At 35.2% G+C, this 13,184-nt stretch overlaps 1 protein-coding gene across 1 annotated transcript in view; it reads right to left on the bottom strand.

The window, feature by feature from the left end:
* LOC149781475 (transmembrane protein 47-like) overlaps nt 1–12,803 on the bottom strand; it is a 58,702-nt gene extending 45,899 nt beyond the window's left edge. Inside the window, exon 1 of the mRNA XM_089935566.1 lies at nt 12,332–12,803. Coding sequence (XP_089791692.1) covers nt 12,332–12,530 — 199 coding nt within the window. The 5' untranslated portion in view covers nt 12,531–12,803. The remainder of the gene's footprint in view (nt 1–12,331) is intronic.
* Nucleotides 12,804–13,184: the final 381 nt, after the last annotated feature.

The raw sequence follows: 13,184 nt of genomic DNA, 5'->3' as shown, positions 1-13,184 counted from the left end.
TATATATATATATATGGTAATTACATAATCTAAAAGACTTTGCCCTGGACGATACGTTTTAACAACATATCTATTTCTTACACAGCTTTCTCAAATAATCTGCACAGATATCTTGAATAATATGATATAATATAATATAATATAATATAATATAATATAATATATATCTGGGTTAGGTTGCTGTCCCTATATTATATAATATTTATTATTATTATTATTATTATTATTATTATTATTATTATTTAATTACAAACAAACCAATTTTCCTTAACTGAGACATTATGCGGAAAAACGAATAATTGATCTTTGCTGGAAGTCTTTGTCAAACGTATGTGTTCTAATAATGATACGGAAACAATCATGGACTTGGCTCTAATTAATGGATCTTTGACATCTCTTCAGCAAAATCGAACATGTCTGAAATAAACATCTTTATTGTCTTAACAAGGATAGGACGGTGGAACTCTTCTGTTGCATGGAGTCGTCTGCAATATATAATATATAATATAATTATGTATTATATTATATAGTATATAATATATATTATATAATATAGGGACAGCGACCTTACCTAGAGGTGATAAACGTATTCTCACCCTCAAACTTATATTCATTCAACTTAAAATTCTGGTGTCTGATAAGTTATTTTTCAATTTTAGCCAAGCTAGTGTTAGCTTGTAGTTCATTTGCATTCAGAAATTGTTCATATCAAAATAAACTGAAAAATACTTATAAGAATAGTTTTTTTTAATTATTTACTACCTTCTATTATGGATATTACATAATCTAAAATGCAAATCCCGTTTTCCTTTGAATCACAGTTTCAAGTTGCACCCGTTAAGTTAAAGAGATATTTAAGCATGAACAAATCTCTCTCTCTCTCTCTCTCTCTCTCTCTCGTTTTATCGATTTATTCAGTAGTTATAAATTTTCTGATGAATTCAAATGTTTAATATGATTGTGTCACCTGTGAAAATTAGCCTAGAAATGAAGATAATTATTGAACTCTGGTATGTATAAATCTGAATAAGAAATGGAAATATATCTACCTAGTAGGTTATCATATTTATTTAGGAAATTACTTGCTATATTCAGGTGCAAGGAAAAGGCAGGTAGTCATAATAGGATTGAGAGAAATCCCAGGCGTTGTGTCTTATAATATTTATTTGGTAGAAGATGAATTCCATTTTGTTTGTTTCTGTCCAGTTTACGATCATATAAGAAATGCACATTTTAATGAAGTTTATTATCTCTATCCGTCTGTAGACAAAGTTGTACTTCAATAATATATTATTTACAAGAAATCGTTCTTAATTTGGATTTTTGACTGAGATAATCTTTGATAAGTCATACGAACGAAGAATGCTACACCTTGTGGTAGTAACAGGTTTGTGTATGCATACGTATGTTGAGCACTACATTCTGTACACCATGGGGCGCACTGTAAATGCTTTCATTGAATTTTGTAATATGGACTGGTGGCCTAAATTACTAAATAAAGCATTCTGTTCTCTCGACATCTCTAGAATCAAAGCACGATCAATGCCATTTTCCATAAATACTTATTGAACCTACCCTTGCTAATATTTTGCAATAGCAGCAAAGCAGCCATGTGTGTGTGTGTGTGTGTGTGTGTGTGTGTGAGAGAGAGAGAGAGAGAGAGAGAGAGAGAGAGAGAGAGAGAAAGAGATTATGTGCACAAAGTCAAGAAGTCTAACAATTGTGTAAAATGTAGAGGAATGAGGAGCAAAAGAAAATGTAGAGGAATGAGTGGTAATGACATCCTAGTAGAGGAATGAGTAGTAATGACAACCTAGTAAGTGAAAATGTAGAGGAGTGAGTAGTAATGACAACCTAGTAAATGAAAATGTAGAGGAATGAGTAGTAATGACAACCTAGTAAGTGAAAATGTAGAGGAGTGAGTAGTAATGACAACCTAGTAAATGAAAATGTAGAGGAATGAGTAGTAATGACAACCTAGTAAGTGAAAATGTAGAGGAATGAGTAGTAATGACAACCTAGTAAATGAAAATGTAGAGGAATGAGTAGTAATGACATCCTAGTAGAGGAATGAGTAGTAATGACAACCTAGTAGAGGAATAAGTAGTAATGACAACCTAGTAAATGAAAATGTAGAGGAATGAGTAGTAATGACAGCCTAGTAGAGGAATGAGTAGTAATGACAACCTAGTAGAGGAATAAGTAGTAATGACAACCTAGTAAATGAAAATGTAGAGGAATGAGTGGTAATGACAGCCTAGTAGAGGAATGAGTAGTAATGACAACCTAGTAGAGGAATAAGTAGTAATGACAACCTAGTAAATGAAAATGTAGAGGAATGAGTAGTAATGACATCCTAGTAGAGGAATGAGTAGTAATGACAACCTAGTAAGTGAAAATGTAGAGGAATGAGTAGTAATGACAACCTAGTAGAGGAATAAGTAGTAATGACAACCTAGTAAATGAAAATGTAGAGGAATGAGTGGTAATGACAGTCTAGTAGAGGAACGAGTAGTAATGACAACCTAGTAGAGGAATAAGTAGTAATGACAACCTAGTAAATGAAAATGTAGAGGAATGAGTGGTAATGACAGCCTAGTAGAGGAATGAGTAGTAATGACAGCCTAGTAAATGAAAATATAGAGGAATGAGTAGTAATGACAACCTAGTAAGTGAAAATGTAGAGGAATGAGTAGTAATGACAACCTAGTAGAGGAATAAGTAGTAATGACAACCTAGTAAATGAAAATGTAGAGGAATGAGTAGTAATGACAACCTAGTAGAGGAATGAGTAGTAATGACAGCCTAGTAAATGAAAATATAGAGGAATGAGTAGTAATGACAACCTAGTAAGTGAAAATGTAGAGGAATGAGTAGCAATGACAACCTAGTAGAGGAATAAGTAGTAATGACAACCTAGTAAATGAAAATGTAGAGGAATGAGTGGTAATGACAGCCTAGTAGAGGAATGAGTAGTAATGACAACCTAGTAGAGGAATAAGTAGTAATGACAACCTAGTAAATGAAAATGTAGAGGAATGAGTAGTAATGACAACCTAGTAGAGGAATGAGTAGTAATGACAACCTAGTAGAGGAATGAGTAGTAATGACAACCTAGTAAATGAAAATGTAGAGGAATGAGTAGTAATGACAACCTAGAAAGTGAAAATGTAGAGGAATGAGTAGTAACGACAACCTAGTAAATGAAAATGTAGAGGAATGAGTAGTAATGACAACCTAGTAGAGGAATGAGTAGTAATGACAACCTAGTAAATGAAAATGTAGAGGAATGAGTAGTAATGACAACCTAGTAGAGGAATGAGTAGTAATGACAACCTAGAAAGTGAAAATGTAGAGGAATGAGTAGTAACGACAACCTAGTAAATGAAAATGTAGAGGAATGAGTAGTAATGACAACCTAGTAGAGGAATGAGTAGTAATGACAACCTAGAAAGTGAAAATGTAGAGGAATGAGTAGTAACGACAACCTAGTAAATGAAAATGTAGAGGAATGAGTAGTAATGACAACCTAGTAAGTGAAAATGTAGAGGAATGAGTAGTAATGACAACCTAGTAGAGGAATGAGTAGTAATGACAACCTAGTAAATGAAAATGTAGAGGAATGAGTAGTAATGACAACCTAGTAAGTGAAAATGTAGAGGAATGAGTAGTAATGACAACCTAGTAAATGAAAATGTAGAGGAATGAGTAGTAATGACAACCTAGTAGAGGAATGAGTAGTAATGACAACCTAGTAGAGGAATGAGTAGTAATGACAACCTAGTAGAGGAATGAGTAGTAATGACAACCTAGTAAGTGAAAATGTAGAGGAATGAGTAGTAATGACAACCTAGTAGAGGAATGAGTAGTAATGACAGCCTAGTAAGTGAAAATGTAGAGGAATGAGTAGTAATGACAGCCTAGTAAGTGAAAATGTAGAGGAATGAGTAGTAATGACAACCTAGTAGAGGAATGAGTAGTAATGACAGCCTAGTAAGTGAAAATGTAGAGGAATGAGTAGTAATGACAGCCTAGTAAATGAAAATGTAGAGGAATGAGTAGTAATGACAACCTAGTAAGTGAAAATGTAGAGGAATGAGTGGTAATGACAGCCTAGTAAGAGAAAATGTAGAGGAATGAGTAGTAATGACATCCTAGTAAATGAAAATGTAGAGGAATGAGTAGTAATGACAACCTAGTAGAGGAATGAGTAGTAATGACAGCCTAGTAAGTGAAAATGTAGAGGAATGAGTAGTAATGACAGCCTAGTAAGTGAAAATGTGGAGGAATGAGTAGTAATGACAGCCTAGTAAATGAAAATGTAGAGGAATGAGTAGTAATGACAGCCTAGCAAATGAAAATGTAGAGGAATGAGTAGTAATGACAACCTAGTAAGTGAAAATGTAGAGGAATGAGTAGTAATGACATCCTAGTAGAGGAATGAATAGTAATGACAGCCTAGTAGAGGAATGAGTGGTAATGACAGCCTAGTAAATGAAAAAGTAGAGGAATGAGTAGTAATGACAACCTAGTAGAGGAATGAGTGGTAATGACAGCCTAGTAGAGGAATGAGTGGTAATGACAGCCTAGTAAATGAAAATGTAGAGGAATGAGTAGTAATGACAACTTAGTAAGTGAAAATGTAGAGGAATGAGTAGTAATGACAGCCTAGTAAGTGAAAATGTAGAGGAATGGGTAGTAATGACATCCTAGTAGAGGAATGAGTAGTAATGACAACCTAGTAAGTGAAATGTAGAGGAATGAGTAGTAATGACAGCCTAGTAAATGAAAATGTAGAGGAATGGGTAGTAATGACATCCTAGTAGAGGAATGAATAGTAATGACAGCCTAGTAGAGGAATGAGTGGTAATGACAGCCTAGTAGAGGAATGAGTGGTAATGACAGCCTAGTAAATGAAAATGTAGAGGAGTGAGTAGTAATGACAACCTAGTAAGTGAAAATGTAGAGGAATGAGTAGTAATGACAGCCTAGTAAGTGAAAATGTAGAAGAATGAATAGTAATGACAACCTAGTAGAGGAATGAGTAGTAATGACAGCCTAGTAAATGAAAATGTAGAGGAATGGGTACTAATGACATCCTAGTAGTAGAATGAATAGCAATGACAACCTAGTAGAGGAATGAGTGGTAATGACAGCCTAGTAGAGGAATGAGTGGTAATGACAGCCTAGTAAATGAAAATGTAGAGGAGTGAGTAGTAATGACAACCTAGTAAGTGAAAATGTAGAGGAATGAGTAGTAATGACAGCCTAGTAAGTGAAAATGTAGAAGAATGAATAGTAATGACAACCTAGTAGAGGAATGAGTAGTAATGACAGCCTAGTAAATGAAAATGTAGAGGAATGAGTAGTAATGACATCCTAGTAGAGGAATGAGTGGTAATGACAGCCTAGTAGAGGAATGAGTGGTAATGACAGCCTAGTAAATGAAAATGTAGAGGAATGAGTAGTAATGACAACTTAGTAAGTGAAAATGTAGAGGAATGAGTAGTAATGACAGCCTAGTAAGTGAAAATGTAGAGGAATGGGTAGTAATGACATCCTAGTAGAGGAATGAATAGTAATGACAGCCTAGTAGAGGAATGAGTGGTAATGACAGCCTAGTAGAGGAATGAGTGGTAATGACAGCCTAGTAAGTGAAAATGTAGAGGAATGAGTGGTAATGACAGCCTAGTAAATGAAAATGTAGAAGAATGAGTAGTAATGACAACGTAGTAAGTGAAAATGTAGAGGAATGAGTAGTAATGACAGCCTAGTAAATGAAAATGTAGAGGAATGAGTAGTAATGACAGCCTAGTAAATGAAAATGTAGAGGAATGAGTAGTAATGACAACCTAGTAGAGGAATGAGTGGTAATGACAGCCTAGTAAATGAAAATGTAGAGGAATGAGTAGTAATGACAACCTAGTAAGTGAAAATGTAGAGGAATGAGTAGTAATGGCAACCTAGTAGAGGAATGAGCAGTAATGACAGCCTAGTAAATGAAAATGTAGAGGAATGAGTAGTAATGACAGCCTAGTAAGTGAAAATGTAGAGGAATGAGTAGTAATGACAACCTAGTAGAGGAATAAGTAGTAATGACAGCCTAGTAAATTAATCTATTAAGATAACCTTCAGTATGTGCACAAAACGTGTAAACTCGTGAGACGCGTTCAATTTCATTCTCCCTTACCCTTACAAAAACATCTTCTTATAGCAGATGCAGACCCGACGTCACACTCGATTGACCAAAGCGCCGAAGCATATGATGAATCTAAACGAATTCCTGCATAAAATTTCCCTCCCTTTCCATCGGTTTTAAAAGTATCTTGGTATACAAACTTCCTTCCCTTTCCATCGTATTGAAAAGTATCTTAGTATAAACATTTCCCTCCCTTGTCATCGTATTTAAAAGTATCTTGGCATAAACATTTTCCTTCCTTGTCACCGTATTTAAAAGTATCTTGGCATAAACATTTCCATCCCTGGTCATCGTATTTAAAGGTATCCTGGCATAAAGATTTCCCTCCCCTTTAATCGTATTTAAAAGTATTTTGGCATAAACGTTTCCCTCCCTTGTCATCGTATTTAAAAGTATCTTGGCATAAACATTTCCCTCCCTTGTCATCATATCTAAAATTATCTTGGCATAAACGTTTCCTTCCCTTTCCACCGTATTTAAAAGTATCTAACAATAAACATTTCCCTCCCTTGTCATCCTATTTAAAAGTATCTTTGCATAAACATCCCCCCTTTCCATCGGTTTTAAAAGAATTTTGGTATAAACATTCCCCTCCCTTTCCATCGTATTTAAAAGTATCTTAGCATCAACATTTCCCTCCCTTGTCATTGTATTTAAAAGTATTTTAGCATAAACATTTCCCTCCCTTGTCATCGTATTCAAAAGTATCTTGACATAAACATTTCCCTCCCTTGTCATCGTATTTAAAAGTATCTTGGCATAAACATCTCCCTCCCTTGTCATCATTTTTAAAAAATATCTTTGTATAAACATTTCCCTCCCTTGTCATCATATTTAAAAGTTTCTTTACATAAACATTTCCTTCACTTGCGATTGTATTAAAAGGTATCTTGGCATACCCCTCCTTTTATCTTTGAAATAGCTTGAAGAGATGGCACTATTCAAAGAAAGAAAACATATAAACAATCATTTATGTTTGTTTCATAAAGAGATAAATCTCTCCAAACATGTCGCAAACCAAGTCACTTCATTGACATTGATCATGATTTAATGTAAAACAGTCCGTGCGTATTCAAAGGTATTTTATTAAAGGAACAGGGCTGTAAAATGAATGCTGTTGCTAACACTGTGTACCTTCATTACCAAAAAGCATTAGATTTAATTATATTTCATTGCCATTTTATCATAAAACTATCCGGCAAAGGAGCATATTTTGATATTATGGTTCATCTTCGCTCATCCTCGCCAACTTTTACTGAATTAATTACATAAGAAAGTACACCGCACTCATTTAATGTTTTAGATTCAATATTTATAGCTTATTTCGAGTTTCGTGATCGAATCAAAATTAGACTGTTTCTAGTTAGAGTGTTGCTGGGAGAAAAAAAATTCCAGCGAGTGACGAATAATTTCATTTCTTTTTATACGAGTTCAGGTGACCTTCAACCATATTTTATGAACATGACCGATTAACTATTGTTAATATTGAACAAAATATAATTTGGTTTATCCATTTAAAAAAAAGCCCCGTGCGAAATAATTCCGTACGCATAACTCTTAGGAGTCAAACCAGTACCGTACGCATAACTCTAAAGAGTCCAAAACCAGTAACGTACGCATAACTCTAACGAGTCTAAAACCAGCATTGTACGCATAACTCTAACGAGTCCAAAATCAGTACCGAACGCATAATTTAACGAGCCTAAAACCAGTACTGTACGCATAACTCTAACGAGTCCAAAACCAGTATTCTAACTCTGTCCATACCACTTGCACATAGAAAATAAGGTTAATAGATTTTCTAACAGCAAACTTGAAACAACTAACCTTAATTTGGAGAGTTTGAAATACTGTCTCTGAGGAAATTTGATTGGAGACTGATTTAAGTTATTGCTTGGGTAATTGTGAATTGGAGGAGAAAGCCACGAAAGTGACATTAACTTTGAGCATGTGCAAGATATATATGTATATATATATATATATATATATATATATATATATATATATATATATATATATATATATATATATATATGATAAGTAGTAGAATTGTTAGCGGACATTTAAGTATCTAAGCAACGTGACTAAAGTAAAGACATTTAAGTACGCAAACAACATGTTTAAGTTGTGTGTAAATGAATATTTAAGCATTTAAGGCACGTAGTATTCATAATTGTCGCTTACTATTTGTACTCTCGTGATACGTCGGTTTGCGCGTTTATGTGCCTGGTCTTATATGCATATTTCGAGTGTTTTATGTGTTTGCGACCAATTATGCAGAGAATCCTCAAAATGTAGTTTGTTAATCCTTTTGTAGAAAGTTAGATTAAAATTCCATTCTTCCCTTACATTAACTCCCAAAACTTACAGGTAAAGTTAATGAAAATCAGATGTTCATAATTACCAACCGCATTACCTTCAGTGACTAATTACGTGTAACGAACAGGCCAGGATTTGTTTTTGGTCCAACCGCAGCCTTTTCGTTCAAGACAAAAGACAAAACAAAAACAAAACAACCAAAAGGAAGAGAAAGCAACACCCTCCCAACAAATAAACAATGCTGCTCCGATGATTAAAAGTGTTTTGATTGCACAGTCATTCCAAGTAAAACTAACGGTTTAGTGCAGTATATGGACATAACTTATGATATAAAACTAACGATGGTCAAAAGATCTGGATAAAATACCCATTACCAAATTGATAGCCAGAGCTGAATCTTTCTACTGGATACTGAGACCACGTACAATATTTCAGTTGTGGTGTGGAAACCCGCGAACAGAAGTATCAATACTGTTTTCCTGGAACATGCAGTACATGGACATAACTTATGAAATATAACTAAAAGTTTAGTGCAGAATTTGGACATAGCTTACGATGTAAAAGCATGAATAGGGTTTGGCTTTCCTTTTATTAAATTTTGAAAGGAAAATAGTGTTCTATCGTTTATACTGCGTCAGACCTTGAACTATTAGGAAGAATTTTCTGAGTAGGCACTTCTGTTGTTTCTTTCTCTCAATGCATATTGCAAGGGACAAATCTATCCTCATAAACTGTTCTAAATGTCGAGAATGGGATTCAGATACAATATTTAGACAATTATTGGGGTGTGGGTGAGAGATACAGAGGTTGACAGACAATTAAGACAAAGACTGAATAATAAGTCGTCCAGTCTCATACGACACAGTAAATATGAACCGCAAAGACATATTTTCCTTCAATCTTTCCTTTATAGATTTATGAAGGAGGAAAAGAGCCAAGATCAAGTAGAACATGGCGACATATTACGTCAGGAGATAGAGAATAACATTTAAAAGGTCGGGGTCCCCAATTTAAATGTATGGGTCCCCATTTAAAGTAGTTGGGTCCCCATTTAAAGGGGTATGGGTCCTCCATGGACTATTTCAAAGAACTACTTTGTTATTTTCAAAGAGTTGTTATCCAAAAGTTTTAAAACATTTGTATTCTTTATATATAGAGATCTGATATATTTATTTTATCAATGTGGCTTAAACAATATACAACTGAAAAAGGACAAGATCTCTCTCTTTCCGTTTCAATACACAATCTTTTCCTAATTCATTTTCAAAAAATCGGCACAATTTGCTTTCTTTTGTTACTCTTGATCAATCGATAACTCTATTGACCGCGGTGTGACATTAGTCATTTTAATGTCTATAGTTTCCATGAGAAAACAAACATTTCATAACCTATCTCCAATTCGAAACACTATTGATTGATTTTAGAGATACACGAGACCCATATACATGCCCAAAGCATGTAATATCACCGACAACATGTGAGGTCATACGTGCCAACACAATTATTCCTAAACGATGCCAATTAAAATTATAATAACAATGAATATGCGATTTACAGGAATGGAACACCCAACAGTAAGTTTAAACTGAAACCTTGACAACTGACCATATGGATGAAAGGAAGAAATTCAAATTAAATTGAACGAAAGACTGATATGTTAAACATAGTATGAAAATCGACACAAGGTCCAGTGTTAGATTAAGGGGGTAGGGGGATGGCTGAGCACATCGGTTTTGGGTGGACAGGCAAGGGAACTTCTCTGGAGCTTAAGGGTGGGGACAATGCACGTGACCCCATGCGCTCCAGCCTTAGTCCGGCAGTGATAGGATCTTACACCAATGCCAGTATCTTTCAGTTGATTTGTGATGTTTTAAGTAAAGATAAGATGCAATATATACTGGCTTATCTGTCGAGCAGTCGAGTCCAACTGCAAAGAAAATAGACTTTGATCTGCCGTCGCAGACTGCGTCAATAAGATTAGAGTCTATGTTGTTTCCTTCTCTACTGAATAATTCCAACAATCTGCGTAGGCCCAGAAATGCTGTTTGGAAATAAGTGTTACCCAAACAGTGTTTGGCACTTTGCAAAGGTAATTAAACATACAGATGGTGAAAAGCTCAGGTCGTTAATGGATGCATTAGAGGGAATATATAATGGTAAATAGAAAACATAGGTCACATTTATTTAATTATATGACTTGAAAGATTGCAAAATTTGGCATGTCCTTCATTTTCGCGACAATAAAATGAGTACTTATGGAAATAAGTGAGTAGATCGAAATTTTGAACAAAATAAATTTTCTCAGTTTGATTGTGCTATCAATAGTGATAATAGATGTAGGTAAAGTGAACGATTTCTACTGAATAACCGGACAAATATCAGCATCGGTAAAAGTCTCTTATCAACCCAAGACATATCTTTGGGTCCAGATCTGCACTCCGATCTCCAGGTCCCCGTCGCTATCAGGCCTACATTATACAAACGCCTCAACGTATAACGCCTTTACTTGTATACGTCTTTACTCCGGGTCCATTACTCTAACCTTCATATCTACCATATTCATCTGGCCCCCATCACTATCATGTCCCTATAACCACCAGGTTCCCATCACTACTAGGCCCCCATTAACACCAGGTTCCCATCACTACCAGGTCCCCATAACCACCAGGTTCCCATCACCACCAGGCCCCCATAACCACAAGGTTCCCATCACCACCAGGCCCCCATAACCACCAGGACCAGAAGATAAAATGTACGAACATTTAGCGTCTTTAATTGTTGACACTTTTACCCCGGGTCCTGATCCCCCATTCTACCCTCACCCCTACTCTCTACCCCAGGTCCCCATAACCATCAATGCGATACTGTAGAGCTGTCTGAATATACCGCGTCCTACATATTGTTATCTAAGGATAGAATTAGTGAGTAGGAGCGTATTAATATACACTTTACAAATTTTGAAATAATAATAATAATTATAATACTAATAATACTAAAAGCTGAACTAATGCATGGAGTCTCAAGTCACCTTTTTATAAATATAATCACCAAAGAAAACAGTTCAGCTTTACTCAATACATACTAGCGGACTCATGGTGTATATATATATATATATATATATATATATATATATATATATATATATATATATATATATATATATATATGATTTGATTGCTAGACATCTCATACATTTGTAAAGATAGCTTCAAATGATGCTGTCCTGATCCATCCAAAGTTTGTTTCTTTGTGTATATTGAATTATCAGCGTAAATCAAATTTTAAGATATTATAGAGCGTCTTTCTTCCTGTTTAGGACAAACTGGTCAGAATTCTAACCAGACTGCTAAGGGCATAGCTGTGATATTAGCACATAATCGAGAACGTATTTTCTAGGAAGATATACCTCGCACATTTTGTTGGAAGATATACCTGGCACATTTTCTAGGAAGATATACCTTGCACATTTTCTAGGTAGATATACCTGGCACATTTTCTAGGAAGATATACCTGGCACATTTTCTAGGTAGATATATATCTGGCACATTTTCTAGGAAGATATACCTGGCACATTTTCTAAGAAGATATACCTCGCACATTTATAGCATCGATACTTGCTGTGGCAGCAAAAAACAGTATTCCGGTCATAATAACAAGCATAAATCAGTTATCTAGCGACTATCGAAAGTGAAGAGGTCGATCAGTGAATATCATTGTTACTGCGGTACCAATACTGATTGCGTTTACGGCCCCTCCAGCTACGTAACGACGTGGACATACTCTTAATAATAATAATAATAATAAGCAACTGACCTTTTCCATGCAGCCAATCTTCTTCTAGTACAGAAGCCAAAGCAAATGACAGCGCAGCCACTGTAGAGAAAACGCCAAACAGTCTAAACGGTCTCCAGAGCTTGGCCTCTCGAAGATAATACTCTTCCCCGTATTTCCTCAAATCATGGGTTTTATCCTCAGTTTTGAATTTGAGGAAGTTTTTCATTTTCGACACCATTTAGAAAATTCAGCCTGACCCGGCGTTGGGGCCGTTTTTGGACCCAAACACCAGTTTTAATGTCTAATCTTCATGGTCGGTTCGGTTAGTATAGTAACTCCTCCCTGAATATATATGTCGCTGACTAAACTTTGCCTTTCTCCTGTCTCATTTTACCAAGTATTTGATCTAAATGAATGTGTCATATTATCATTTTCTTTCATCGATTCTTGTTTTCAATGCATTTTACAAAGAGTACGTGCTGGGTCTAGTGTAATTAAAACAGTCCACACTAGGAACAGCCAAGAGCACTTTGTGAATGCACGTAAATAATTATCCACACACCTTCAGGTGTTTAACATAATTTTGAGGAACGATGATTGACACAAACACTACGGTTTGGAACTGAAACACGTAACATCAGTCAAAACCGCATAATATTGAATAATTTAACAGATTGACAGCGCAAAATAATCAGCGAAACCAGTAAAGGTTCTCCGTGTGGTCTATTAATTATATATTCCATCAGATGTTGATGCAGAACGCCTCACAGAGGCGTCTCCTAGCAACACCATAACGTGTGGACTACGGACGTTTGAGAAATCGCAGGAGGGCACTGATATTTTCAAATTATTATGAAACAGAGACATAAGCTAACGTCGGCTTCGACTATCG

The sequence above is a fragment of the Sinohyriopsis cumingii genome, chromosome 15, assembly GCF_028554795.1.
Source record: "Sinohyriopsis cumingii isolate HCF-2022 chromosome 15, ASM2855479v2, whole genome shotgun sequence".
Lineage (NCBI taxonomy): Eukaryota > Metazoa > Mollusca > Bivalvia > Unionida > Unionidae > Sinohyriopsis > Sinohyriopsis cumingii.
This window is presented reverse-complemented; position numbering and strand designations above follow the sequence as displayed.